Genomic DNA, 12,428 nt, shown 5'->3' with positions numbered 1-12,428 from the left:
GGCCCACTGCTGCGATAATATCTCACCTCATTCTCGCTTTTGAACCCTCCCGTTTCCGGGGGAGCATAAGATAAGTCCACCCATTTACCTTATATAACCATCACGATTCCTGGCTTTTCGAAGGCCATTTTCCTTTCCCAACCTGCTGTTGCCTAGTTGAATCACCCCCCACCCCCCCCAGATTTCCATATCCTTCCATTGCCTTGCATTGGCCATTGAGACATTGAGCCATGGCTTCCCACATCGACCTAGCCGAATACCTCTTCCGAAGGATTCGTCAAGTTGGAATCAAGTCAGTCCATGGAGTTCCCGGAGACTATAACTTAACAGCACTGGACTATATTGAACCAGCTGGCCTTGATTGGGTCGGTAATGCCAACGAGCTGAATGCTGGATACGCTGCAGATGGCTATGCCAGAGTCAGAGGAGTGTCGGCTCTCGTCACTGCCTTTGGTGTCGGCGAGCTGTCGGCCATCAATGCCATTGCCGGAGCATACAGCGAAAGTACGTGCGACTGGAAACTTGCACTCGTAGGCATAAGCTAACAGCCATTGCTAGTGGCGCCGGTCATTCACATTGTCGGCACAGCTCCAACTCATGTGCAGGACAACGGATTATGCATGCATCATTCGTTGGGGGACGGCAACTTCAGAATCTTTGCCGAAATGTACGCCAAGATCACCGTGGCACAGGCAAATCTGAGAGATCCAGATACTGCACCATCGCAGATTGATCGATGCATCCGAGAATGTGTCCTGCAAAGCCGGCCAGTGTACCTGGAATTGCCAACCAATATGGTGAAGGCCCAGGTATCAGCAGCGGCTCTCGATGTGCCGATCGATCTTTCCATCTCTCCAAATGATGAAGGCTTCGAAGACACCGAAGTTGAGCTGATTCTCAACAAAATGTACTCTTCCAAGCAGCCCCTGATCGTCGTCGACGGTTGCACTTCGAGGTATGGCGTTAGCGAAGAAGCCGATGAGCTTGTCCGAGTCACAGGATTTCCGACTTCGACCACCCCCTTTGGCAAGGGGATCGTCAATGAGACATATCCCAACTTTTATGGAATTTATGCCGGTATTGCTGGTAACGAAATATACATGCCCTGGGCGCGGGGTTGCGATTTGGTCGTCAAGCTGGGACCTTTGGAAAGCGATGTCAACACCTTTGGATTCAGCACAATCCCAGATCCCAAGTCGTCCATTGTTTTCCATCGGGACTACGTCGAGATCGGCGGCACCAAGTACCACAACCTTCATATCAAGTCTCTCCTGCGCAAAATCCTCTCGAAATTGGAGAAAGACAAGCTTCCCACGTATAACCCCTCCATGGACCTTGGCCACCCTGAGTTTGAACTCATGGCTCTACCGCCAGCCGGCGAGGATGACATGGTCGAGCAGGCTACCTTCTGGCGGCGGATTTCCAAATTTTTCCGGTCGGGCGACATCGTCATGGTGGAAACGGGCACAGCGTCAATAGGATGCCGGGATATGGTCCTCCCTGCACATACCTCACTCATTAATTCTTGCATATGGCTGTCTATTGGCTACATGCTTCCAGCATCTCAAGGCGCCGCTTTGGCTCAGCGTGAGATGATCGCAGAAGGCAAGCGTCCGCAAGGACGCACTATCCTGATCGAGGGCGACGGTAGTCTACAAATGACGGCGCAATCAATCAGCGACATGATCCGAAACCGAGTTGACGTGACCATTTTCGTCATCAACAATGACGGATATGTGATTGAGAGATGGATACATGGCATGAAGGCGGGCTACAACGACATCCAACCGTGGAGATACCTCGAAGCTCCAAGCTACTTTGGGGCACCCAAGGACGACCCTGCATATCCCGTGGTGACCAGGCGAGCTGAAACCTGGGGTCAGTTGAAGGATATCCTGGCGGAACCGGGACTTGAGGCCGGCAAGGGCCTCAACATTGTTGAAGTGATGATGGGCCGAGAGGATGCACCGGACGTGCTGAAAAAGCTCGTGGTAAGCACGTCGCGGAGAAATAGTGGTGAAGTCCAACGCTCTCAACCACGGCAATCCATGAGCCACGAAGAGAAGGTCATGAAGGTTGCCGGATAAGATAGAGGCTAGAGTTTCACAGCACAGTCGCAAGTTCGGGACTTGTGTGTTGTATTTTGTCCTTTGGCTTCTGGCCTCGGGGATTGTCGCTGGGCGTCGTGTGAAGAGGATACGAGGCGCAAGACGGAGGAAGGGATGGGTGCGCTTTTGGCGACATGCTGAACAAGCATCTAGAAGGGTCGCTTATTTTATCCCAGAGCTGACGTTGAGAAATTGATTAAGCGATGATTAATGCTGTTTTGCGACGGGACCATGGACTGGCCAAAGTGGCTTCGATATTTTCCACCTGAAGATTCATACCTCGTACCAGGAAAGCGTTGACAGGAACTGCGGGACCAGGAGTTGGTAAAAGCGGCAAGGGGTCTGTCCCAAAAGACTGTCGCACATTCTCGGCCTCCGCCTGGCGCTAGACAGACTTTCTTCACCCTCCACCACCTGTTTTTCTCCTCGGCCTTGTTTCAGCCAGACTCTCGTCTTCCTCCTTCTCTTCTTCTCCTTCGCCTTGTCGTTCCCATCTCTCTCCCCATCAAACACCCGGCCTGTCACCACTCTGACATAACTGTCCTCGCTCTCTCCCGACCTCGTATTCTGTTTTCACGTAAGGATATCCTCCGAATCACGTCAAGGTTTGACAATATCCCGTTGACATGTCACGGCCTTTTGTCGCAGATTGCGGGTGGCACGGTGGGACAGCGTCCTAGCCGCGCCCTGGCCCCCGCTTAAAGCCTGAACAGGGGCGTTTATCAGGCGAGCTGAAGACCCAACCGGCCGCCTCTTCGGTTATCGGCCTCTTGGATACGCTCACGACCGGGCGAGCATTTGGCTCCATTATTTTCCTGGCGGCGTCATCCCATCCAAGCTGAGCTTCACCGTGTTCTTTTTCTTGGGTCTCCCAAGGTCTCCCTCCCGGGCCATTTTCACCATCGGACTACAACTTGATGGCTGATTTTGTCAATTTCCCCATGTCTGATGACCACACAATGGCGCCATTACGGAGATTGTCCCTCCCTTGTCTGCCTTGTCCCATGCCCCGACGGCGACTCTAACATGCTCCCTCCCGCCAACCTGCGCGAGCAGCCAGCCAGCCATGCTCCATTCTCGACTTGGTGCAGAGCAGGTTGCTGTGCTTTCGCTCCATGTTACAGCAGCAAGTGCACGGGATCTAGATCTGTCGCATAGCAACATATCCGACAACTCGCCCCATTGGTACCATGCCCTTCTGCTCTCGTGTCCATGCGAGGTCACACAGAGTCCTCTCCGAAGGAAGGCGCTCACGAACTCCAATGATATAATGTGCACTATTCGCCAAATATCTGGAAGGTAGGTCTAGTTGATCGATTCTGGCTCTGCTCGTCTAGACCACGTCCATCGTATATTGCTGCAGCATAAGCAGGAATGTCTTCAGACACACCCTCAGGTGAAGCATATTCATACTGTACTATGATGGCGCCACTTCATGTTAATCCTGGCCAATATCCCAATCAGGAATATCTCTTGACCCATACCATATATGCACTTTCTTTTTGTATCCTTCTTTGCATTCTCCTCCTCTTCCGTCATTCCAGGTGCGACAGTCACACATCACACCTCAGATACTACATACCAGAACCGGCCTTGGAAGACAAGAACTCCAAACCATCAGATCAGCCTCCGACAAGCCCGCCGATTCCCTTGGATTTGCGGGTGTCAGCGGAGCTCTCCCATCCTCTTCACAACGCTGCTTCAACAGGGTCAGCTCCAGTCACAAGTGGGTATCTGGCAGCCAAGGCAAAGATCAAGAAGGCGAGAAAGGTAGACTTCGAAGAGGGAGCTCGGACTCAAAAAACCGAAGTTATAGTAAATCCCAGCTCAAACGACGAAACGGCTACCCCATGGAGACGGCATTCCTACCCTCAACCTTCGCAGCAGAGCAGTCTGTTCCGTGATGACTGCAGATTCGACGGCACAGAACATTTCTGCGATGGTCAAGATGCTCGAATTGTTTGGAGACGCCGGACTTTGACGTTTGAGGGAAGGCGTTGAGGCGTCCAACGTCACCCGAGCCTTCACAGTACGGACGATACAATCTCTAGGCGGACTTTTGTTGCTCAGCCAATTCCACTGCTATTAGATCCCTCACAGCTCATCTCAAAGCTCATCGCCAATGCTATTCGTGATCATCGAGAGAAAGGCGACGAGGCAGGAAAAGGCATTGTGAGAGATGTTCTAAATTCGACTTGGCACTCATTGGACATCGGCTGGACCGGATCATGAAAAGTTTGATACAACCAGCACGTCGAATACGAGGGGAACAAGTTCTTTTTGGAAAGGCAAACTGGTGGGGTGGATTTCGGTTCGGAATAGCACACCTTGGGTTTTTTTGGGGGTTTCCCGGCGCCCGGGTTTTGGGAGGCGTTAGGCAGGGAACGATGCTGCTGGCGAGGAGATTTTGCAGTACCTTTCATAGGTGGTTATGACACGCAACTGGACTACCGTGATGCGGGAAAGCCGAAAAACAAGTTTTCTGCATCGACACCTTGAAGGAAAGAAATCTAGGCATGCTGAAGACCCCAGTGGCCCGAGATTGTTTGTACCGATCTTTTCAGCTGGACAGGGATGCGGACCGGGTAAGGTAACCGCCCCCCCTCCCCCCTCCCCCCGGGTTCCCTCGTGTAAACAGGTGTATAGGGACCATGCTTTTTGCCATGTGCAAGTCCATGTGCAACGAGGAGACTGAGACTAGATGCCCGAAAGCCTCTCAAAGTGGAAGTAAGGTCAAGGTCTGGGTTTAGAACGGGTCTGGGTCTTGCGTCTATCAGTCGCGCAGTATGACCGGTTGTCTATCGTCGTGCCCTGTAGAATACCTATATACGAGCGAGGGAGTTCGTGTATATGTACGTAGCTGACTGTATGGTCCCTCGAATATATAGTTTAAGTAACGTCTCAGGTCGGTGTGCTCCCGGTACTCGTCCTTACTTGACGATGTACTCCGAACATACGGAGATGGGTGGTTCGAAGGTACCTGTGCTGTTTGTTTCATCACCATAACCATACCACCGTTACAGTCTTCGTCGATGTACTGCCATTCCATGTCTCGAGTTGATCGCCACTTTTGCATCCGTGCACCTTGCTTAGATGATAAAAGCTTGGGTTGAGCACCAAGACACCCCTTCGCCTTAAACATCATTTAGATCCCCCGATATGATCCGCCTGCTCGCTGTGCCTTCGGCAACAACCCACCAGCGGCAGACGACTCGCGCCTAGTATGCTCGAGCTCGCAATCGTAAACTGTATCCTGCCTGCATTCCGTCCTACCAAGTCATCCCTGCAACAAGTTCGCCTCGCGTAGCCAGTTGGTCTGGGAACCCTAGCGGCCAAAGCCAAACCATCGCTTCCTCGCTGGCTTCTGTTCCTCGTTTTGCTCCACCTTTCCATTCACCTCCTCTGCGACCCCTCCCATTTGCACGTCTTCCGCTCGCACATCGTCTTCAGGCCCCGTCTGTCCCGGGTACTTGATGTAATTCCATGCCAGGTCAAAAAATAGTGGCTTCACCGGGACTGGGCGGAGTTTGGGTGGGTAGTTCACGAGGTTCGTTAGGTCCAAGTTCGGAATGTATTCATTGTGGGAGAGACGTTCGATGAGAGGAGCGGGTTTTACGACTGTCGCTTGAGGAGCATTCCCGAGGACCGGCTGAGCCTTGCTGGTAAGTGCTTCCAGATCGGCCAGTGCTCGGAACTGCGTTACTAGTTTGCTGAGGGCCGCGATTGTCTGCGTGAGGCGCTCGCAAGGTAGATCGAGTTTTGGTGGCGCTGAGTCGTGGTCAGTGGCCGCTGTTTTCAATGTAGCCGAGGCCTTTTCTGCCAACTCAAGAGCCCGAGCATACAGCGCCAATGCATTGGGTATGTGATCACTGATGGCGTGTGAGCGGCCAACAGCCAAACACTTTAAAGCACGGAAGTATGCTCGTTTCGCATCGAGCTCGTCCACAAAAGCACTGTCCGCAATGACACCGGGTAAATCTTTCACAGCATCCAGACTTTGCAGAATCGAGTCGTAGAGCGCAACCCTCTCCCGCAGTCTTGATAACTTGCGCCCTGAACTTTCTTCCTTGGGGGTGCGAGATTTGCCCTCCCCGCGAGGTCTCACAGGCTTCGTAGGCTTCTCAGACTCAAAAGCTAGACCATCGTCTGCAGCACCGCAGAGGACTCTGTTGCGCCCAATCCGCCATTCAATCACGGCGTAATTAACAGCCGTCCGAGTGATTTGCAGTGACTGCATGCGAGGATCGCCTGTGTCGACACCCTCGGCGATCAGCTCGTCGATAGCGGTCTTTGTGGCATCTGCGGCGTCCTGGCGGACGGTGATGACTTCTTCGTATGCGGTTGCCAGGTCTTTCGCACTTAAAGATCCGTTTTGAAAGGATTGGTAGGCTGTCTTTAGGTCGTCTTCCCGCTCCTGGGAAAAACCGAGAGCTTGAGAGATGTTGGCGTCTTCTAGATTCACCTTCCTACTCCTCCAGGAGATTGTTGAGGGGATTTCCTTGGGACCTCCTTTTGTGGGAGCCGCCTCGGCTCCAGTCGAAAAGGCCTGTGCGTTAATTTCCTCAATCTCATTTCGGACAGTGGTTTCGCTTTTTGGAAAATTCTCAATGGCGATATCATTGATGGCCTTTGTGCGGGGCATCTTTAGTTGATATGCGGCATATCGAATGCTGGGGTCGACGATGCCCGATAACAGTTCCTTGTACGTATCCGTCTTCGACGAGCGTGCCAGGGTTGTGTATACAACTTGAGCAACCGAGTAATTCTGCACACATCCCGGCCATCTTCCCTTCTCAAAATCCAAACTTCCTCTTAACATGCAGAGATAAGCACGTGCCTCGAGTTCATCCACCGCTTTCGCGCCGGTTGTGCTGCGATCTTGCAGAATAGTCACAAGGTTCTCAGCGTAGGTGATGGCTCGGCGAAGCCTGGAGGCGATTTGTCGTTTCGTCGAGCCAGGCATGGGCTTCTGGGAGTTTTCGGCCGACTGGGCCGACTTCATGGCCATTGAAGATGCCCATGCCCGCTCGGAGCTGGCGAGAAGCAGTTGCACCCATCTTGAAGGCCAGTCAGTCAACCAGGTCCGTTGCTTGAAATGGGCATCTTACTCTGCGTTTTTGGCAACGTTCTCTGCCGTGACGGGGGCCTTCGGAGTGTATTTTCTCCCACGAGTTGCGGCACCAAGTCGCTTGCGGAGGTTGTGAATTTTGCGAGTGGCTTGAGCATGGTAAGCATTGTAGTCTCCTCCCAGCAAGGCCCGTTCGCGCTCAGAGACAAGGGAGCCCGTGATATCCATGTTGCAAAGCTAGTTGACCGCCAGTTGAGTGCGTTGAAAGCCGGAATATGGCAATTGCAATAGGGAAACGAGGGCAGAGTTGGGCAGAGGTGAAAATGTGGGGATAATTCCGAATGTGTGCCAGTCGTGGCGTTGGCGAGCGCAGGCCCAAATACAAGTACATTCTGTTCGGCGTTTACCTCTGACTTTTCTCTCACCTGATGCTCACTATCGCTTCACATTTCTTGCCATCTCAGCTTCCCGCGTTTGTTTTCAGTTGCGGCTTCATTCCTGTGGGTTTCTCGCATCCGTTTCTACATGTCAGAAAGACAGCCAGTCATCACTCTTCACAATCCCATTCTGTGCTTGACTGTATATCGTCCATCTTGATTGTGGAATGATAGAGCGGACTGCAGCATGCATTGAACCAGCTTCTCAACTCTTAGTCCGACGCCTCGAGCCTCCTGTCCGCACACACCGTGCGCTTGGTCCCTCGTTCTGGAAAAATGGAGGCAACCAGCTGGACGTTCCTCCCTGGTGGCCGTTGTACCTCAATAGCATCCGAGCTCTGCGTCCAAATCCACTCGGTCTCGAGTCTGCACCACCGTGCCCTAGACCATCCTGGCTAGTCGAACCTCGCGAAAATCCTCACCGATCACGAGTCCGAGCTTCGAACCCCGATCAATATCCTAATCATCTTGTGTCTTCGTCTTCGCGAGCATACACCCGATCGGCAACCTCCACGCAAAAGGCCACTGCTGTGGCTCTTGAAGAGGAGAATGTGAAGGATGTGCTTCTGCATTGTTCGCCATCCGACCAGCAGAGGCACATGACTTTGGACCATACGGAGAAGAAAGAAAATATTCCTGTTCCCGCAAGGGCAGATCAAGAGTCATGCAACGAACAACCCAAACCGAGCCTCAGCCAAGCAGAGAAACATCTCTTGCACATTCTTGATTCCAATAGAGACGTGAAACCAGAGTCAGAAAGCGCCGACTTTGATCACGCTTGGGCTTTGTTCAATCAGGTCCCGAATCAGCAGGCGCACGCAGCGGAAGTCTTTCATTTCCTTGCCAAGTCTAGCACAAGACGAGATCAGACTCTTGCTTTAAGTGCCTTCAGACTCATCGATGAAGGAAACAGAACTCAAGATGACTACGAGCGGGCTGTTCGATCGGCAGTGAAAGCAGACAAATATCGCGTGGCTCTGAGAATCAATGCTCGTGCAAGCCTGCGCAACTTGCAACAAGGTTGTAGTGTGTTCCTCTTATTGCATGCTGTCTCTAACCAACTCTGGAACACCGCTGCTACGGTATGGGATACATCTTTCAAGCCAATCCCTTTTCGCGCTGGTCGAACATCGCCGACTCGCCTTGCCATCACGAAAGAGGTGGGCAACTACCGTGATCTACCATTCGCAATTTACCAACTCGGAACAAAGCTGCGTGAGCGGGCACCAGTCACCATGCAACATTCCGGGACGCTCTCAACGCTGTTTAACGAGCTTTTGAACGCCTTGGTACGAAATGGTGCGCTTATGGGTATAATCACGCCCCAAGGACTACAGCATTTGTTCCAGCTGTCGAACGACCTGTCGCTGGCCAAACCATCCCTTTACTTCACTGCCATCGATACCATGAACAAACACGCCATGAGACCAGACAAAGGGCTAGTGGCTGATCTTGTGTACAACATGCTTCGATCAAGCCTGCCAGAAGTGCCGCCACGGCCCCAGACTTTCGGTTCGCTCTTGTCAACACACTCTGATGAAGGAGCGCCTGCTGAGACATACAATCACTATCTGGATGAATTCTCAAGGTTCCATGGTGTTGCAGATCTGAAGAGCTACCAAAAGGTTCTTTCAGCCCTTGCTGCTCAAGGCGATGTTGATGGTGTCCAGCAGGTGTTTTCGCGCCTCTGCGAGACCCATTCAAGGCCCACCGATGTCGCGTACTATACGCCGCTCTTGTACGCATTCGCTCGCCTGGGAGACGTTCAAGGGACGGAAAGAGAGTTTCGGAGAATAGTCGACTCTGGAGTGCAGCCGAATTCTTATTGCTGGAATATTCTTCTCCATGCCCACTCCAGATCTACCGAACCGCGGCGCGCTTTTGAAGTCTTTGACAAGATGAAGGTCGAAGGAGTGGCGCCAGATGCGTTTACCTTTACGACCTTGATAGGCGTCTTTGCACGGACTGGGGACACCGACACCGTATTGGATATCCTTGAACAAGCCCAACAGCATAAAGTGCAAGGCTCCTACGGACTGGTTACTGGTCTGATACAAACATACTGTCTCAACGATCAAGCAGAGGCTGCGGAGGGGCTCGCTGAAGCGGCCACCACTGCCAATCTTCGGGGTTCACCTGTCACAATGTGGAATTATCTGCTACGTCACTACGCCTTCGCAGCTGATTCTGATAGCATGCTCCGTGTCCAGGGACGCATGAGGGCACTGGGGGTCGAGCCGGACGGTATGACTCACGCTGCGTTCATGACAGCGCTTGTGCTCTTCAACAAAACTCGGGATGCGGTCCAAATACTAAGGACTCTAAATTTGAGTCAGGCTCTCACTGCTACACCCTTCCATTATGCCATCATTCTGCACGGATTCGCTAAAGAAGGTGATCGGGATATGGCTAATGTTATCTATCAAGAGATGGCTGAGCGGTTCCCAAGAATCGGAGCCAGTCCACGCCTTGCGATGCTTCATCTACAAGCTAGTCGGAACTCCATCCCAAATGAACGGCCGCGTTTTGCGGCTCAGTATTTGGAAGAAATCCTCCATGGGCTCTCAACGCAAGACCGCGCAGGGCGTCAACCGCAGCCCGGTCTGCACCGCCGCCGAGGCGTTGATGCCATCCCGACGGTGTATCTGGAGTATCTTATTGACCTTTTGGCGGCAAGAGGTCAAATCAAACATGCAGAAAAGCTCATCCAGCGATTTGAGTCTCTCGCGGAATCATCATACCTCGTTTTAAGCAACACGGCGTCCACCTCGATCCAGTTCCTAACCAGGCGCCTGATGATCTCGAGCGAGAGACATGACTGGGAAAATGTTGAGTCTTTTTGGAAACAGATACTGGAACGTGCAGTCGAGACGGCAAAAAAGTTTTCCTACGAAGCCGTAGAGCAAGTCTGTGTTGAAAGTCAAGCTCCCGCCATCCCGCGACCACTGCCAATACAGCCCATAGGTGTACCCGACTCCGAACTGATCACAAAGGAGCAGTTCTCATTTGAGTCCATGATTCCACAGAATGACCTGACTTCTGGTCCATTGGATGAGTTGGGACTGACAATCCTCCCTTCGCAAAGATACGTTCTTGAAGCACCTTTGACGCGGTATCTGAATAGTCTAGCTGTCCGTCAACACCAATCTCGTGCCATTTCCCTCGTGGCCAAGCTAGAGAAAGTGGGTTTTGCATTGACTAGTAAAAACTGGAATATGTACATTCAAACCTTGACGCAGTCGCAGGACCCGCAACATTGGATCCTTGCCTACGAGATTTTTGAGCAGAAGATGATTCCTAACACTCCGCCATGGCCGGTTTTAAGAGTCGGTAAATGGTTGCCACCCCGGGCGCCACACGGCTCCCCTCCTGTTCCCGTTCCTCGCAACACTATCGAAAAGCAAGATCCGGGCCAACTGATGCCGACCTATTACACTGCAGTCCACCTCGCCAGCGTTCTGCTCAAAGCGAACAGACTTGCAGCAGAAGGCGACAATGCCACAAACATAGCTCTCCAGAAGAAGGCACCTCAAACCTGCGGCTTCATCCGACGCATGCCTTATCAGAGAGACCGAATCCAAGGGGTCCTCCTTCGCGGAAGAAAGAAAAGAGCCGATCCGCAAAGGCGTCCTCGCGAATTTGCTGAGCCAGATCGCTCTGGTGTATTGGAAAGCAAATCACCAGCGGACCACATTCCCGTCACAGAACTCCTTGGCCTTGAAGATGCTGTCAGATGCGATGCAAATGACAAGAAGTCATTCGGTGCGGCGGCGGAAGCTCGTGCGATACGCCAAGCAGAACTATATGAAGGGCAAGTCACTAGATCTCCGATTCTGCTAGAAAAAAGCCAGAATCGAGAAGACGAAGAACAAGTCAATCATCGAGTACGGCAAAGGGAAAGAAAGCTTCTGGAAGTGCTGGAGAAAATTCGACGCGATGTAGCATTGCCGCGAACGATCAGTGATGCTTACATTGGTCATCCAACCATCCCTTCGGGGGAGAGTTTGGCTCAAAGAGGAACTCCGCGTTCAGGAGGGCGGGGCTTATACAATCCAGTGTATCGACGCTTAGAGCAGAGAGCCCAAGCCAAGAAGGAAATCCGCGAGCAGAGACGAGTGGTATCGAACTGAATTCTCAGACTACTGGAAAATTAGGCTTACTTCCTCTCTGCGGAGAAGCTTCTAAAGGCTGCCGAGTTCTTTCAGGCAGGATCGATATGGTTTACCTCCCGATGACTCTAGCATTTCTCCGAGCTCAACGATCGCAACACCCAGAACAAAACCGACAATGGTGTTTGCGAAGAGGATGGCCAAGAAGAACGGAGAAAGATATCAGCTAGGGCGACAAGAAGAAGCAAGAACAAGCCATTTGGCTCGGAGCGGAAAGATAAACCATGGCGGAATTCGCTGTGTATGAGCTGTTCATATATTGGACCTAGACTCTTGAGTATTTGTGCCATCCCTTGTTCTGCCGAGATCGCAACACTCATCGGCTCAGGAATATAGCCAGGATCCGAACAAATTTAATGAGACTGACATCGTGCAGTTACATGTTTTGGGTGTGCCTGGTGGGTTGATGTGAATGTACTACTATTGTATGCATAGCAAGCGGGTGAGAACTTTCTGCAATGAGAGATACTATGCATAGAAATGCTGGAGTTAGTAGGTATGTTACGTATTATTTACAACCTGCGTCTCGAGTGTCGAGTGTCTCAATATGAATCCCGATTCACCTCCCCCGTTCTCCGCTCTCCTGTTCTTCAGCTGTCTCTACTCCCTGGGGAGCCGAATTTATTTTCTCTTTTTGTTGCTGTTG

At 52.0% G+C, this 12,428-nt stretch overlaps 3 protein-coding genes across 3 annotated transcripts; 2 read left to right on the top strand and 1 right to left on the bottom strand.

Annotated features, from left to right (window-relative positions):
- Positions 1 to 230: 230 nt before the first annotated feature.
- Positions 231 to 2,087, top strand: A1O5_07613 (uncharacterized protein; the record flags this gene model as incomplete). The annotated part of the gene is made up of 2 exons (XM_007748202.1): positions 231 to 504; positions 559 to 2,087. The coding sequence occupies 2 exons, from the start codon at positions 231 to 233 to the stop codon at positions 2,085 to 2,087; spliced, it is 1,803 nt and encodes a 600-aa protein (XP_007746392.1).
- Positions 2,088 to 5,433: 3,346 nt separating this feature from the next.
- A1O5_07612 (uncharacterized protein) lies at positions 5,434 to 7,404 on the bottom strand (the record flags this gene model as incomplete). The annotated part of the gene is made up of 2 exons (XM_007748201.1): positions 5,434 to 7,165; positions 7,217 to 7,404. The coding sequence occupies 2 exons, from the start codon at positions 7,402 to 7,404 to the stop codon at positions 5,434 to 5,436; spliced, it is 1,920 nt and encodes a 639-aa protein (XP_007746391.1).
- A 376-nt stretch (positions 7,405 to 7,780) lies between these two features.
- A1O5_07611 (uncharacterized protein) lies at positions 7,781 to 11,743 on the top strand (the record flags this gene model as incomplete). Its single annotated transcript, XM_007748200.1, has 1 exon — positions 7,781 to 11,743. The coding sequence occupies one exon, from the start codon at positions 7,781 to 7,783 to the stop codon at positions 11,741 to 11,743; it is 3,963 nt and encodes a 1,320-aa protein (XP_007746390.1).
- Between the last annotated feature and the right edge of the window lie 685 nt (positions 11,744 to 12,428).

This window comes from Cladophialophora psammophila, assembly GCF_000585535.1.
Source record: "Cladophialophora psammophila CBS 110553 chromosome Unknown aczJe-supercont1.11, whole genome shotgun sequence".
NCBI classification, from domain to species: domain Eukaryota; kingdom Fungi; phylum Ascomycota; class Eurotiomycetes; order Chaetothyriales; family Herpotrichiellaceae; genus Cladophialophora; species Cladophialophora psammophila.
Note: the sequence above shows the minus strand (reverse complement) of the source record. Positions and strands in the feature narration are given on the sequence as shown.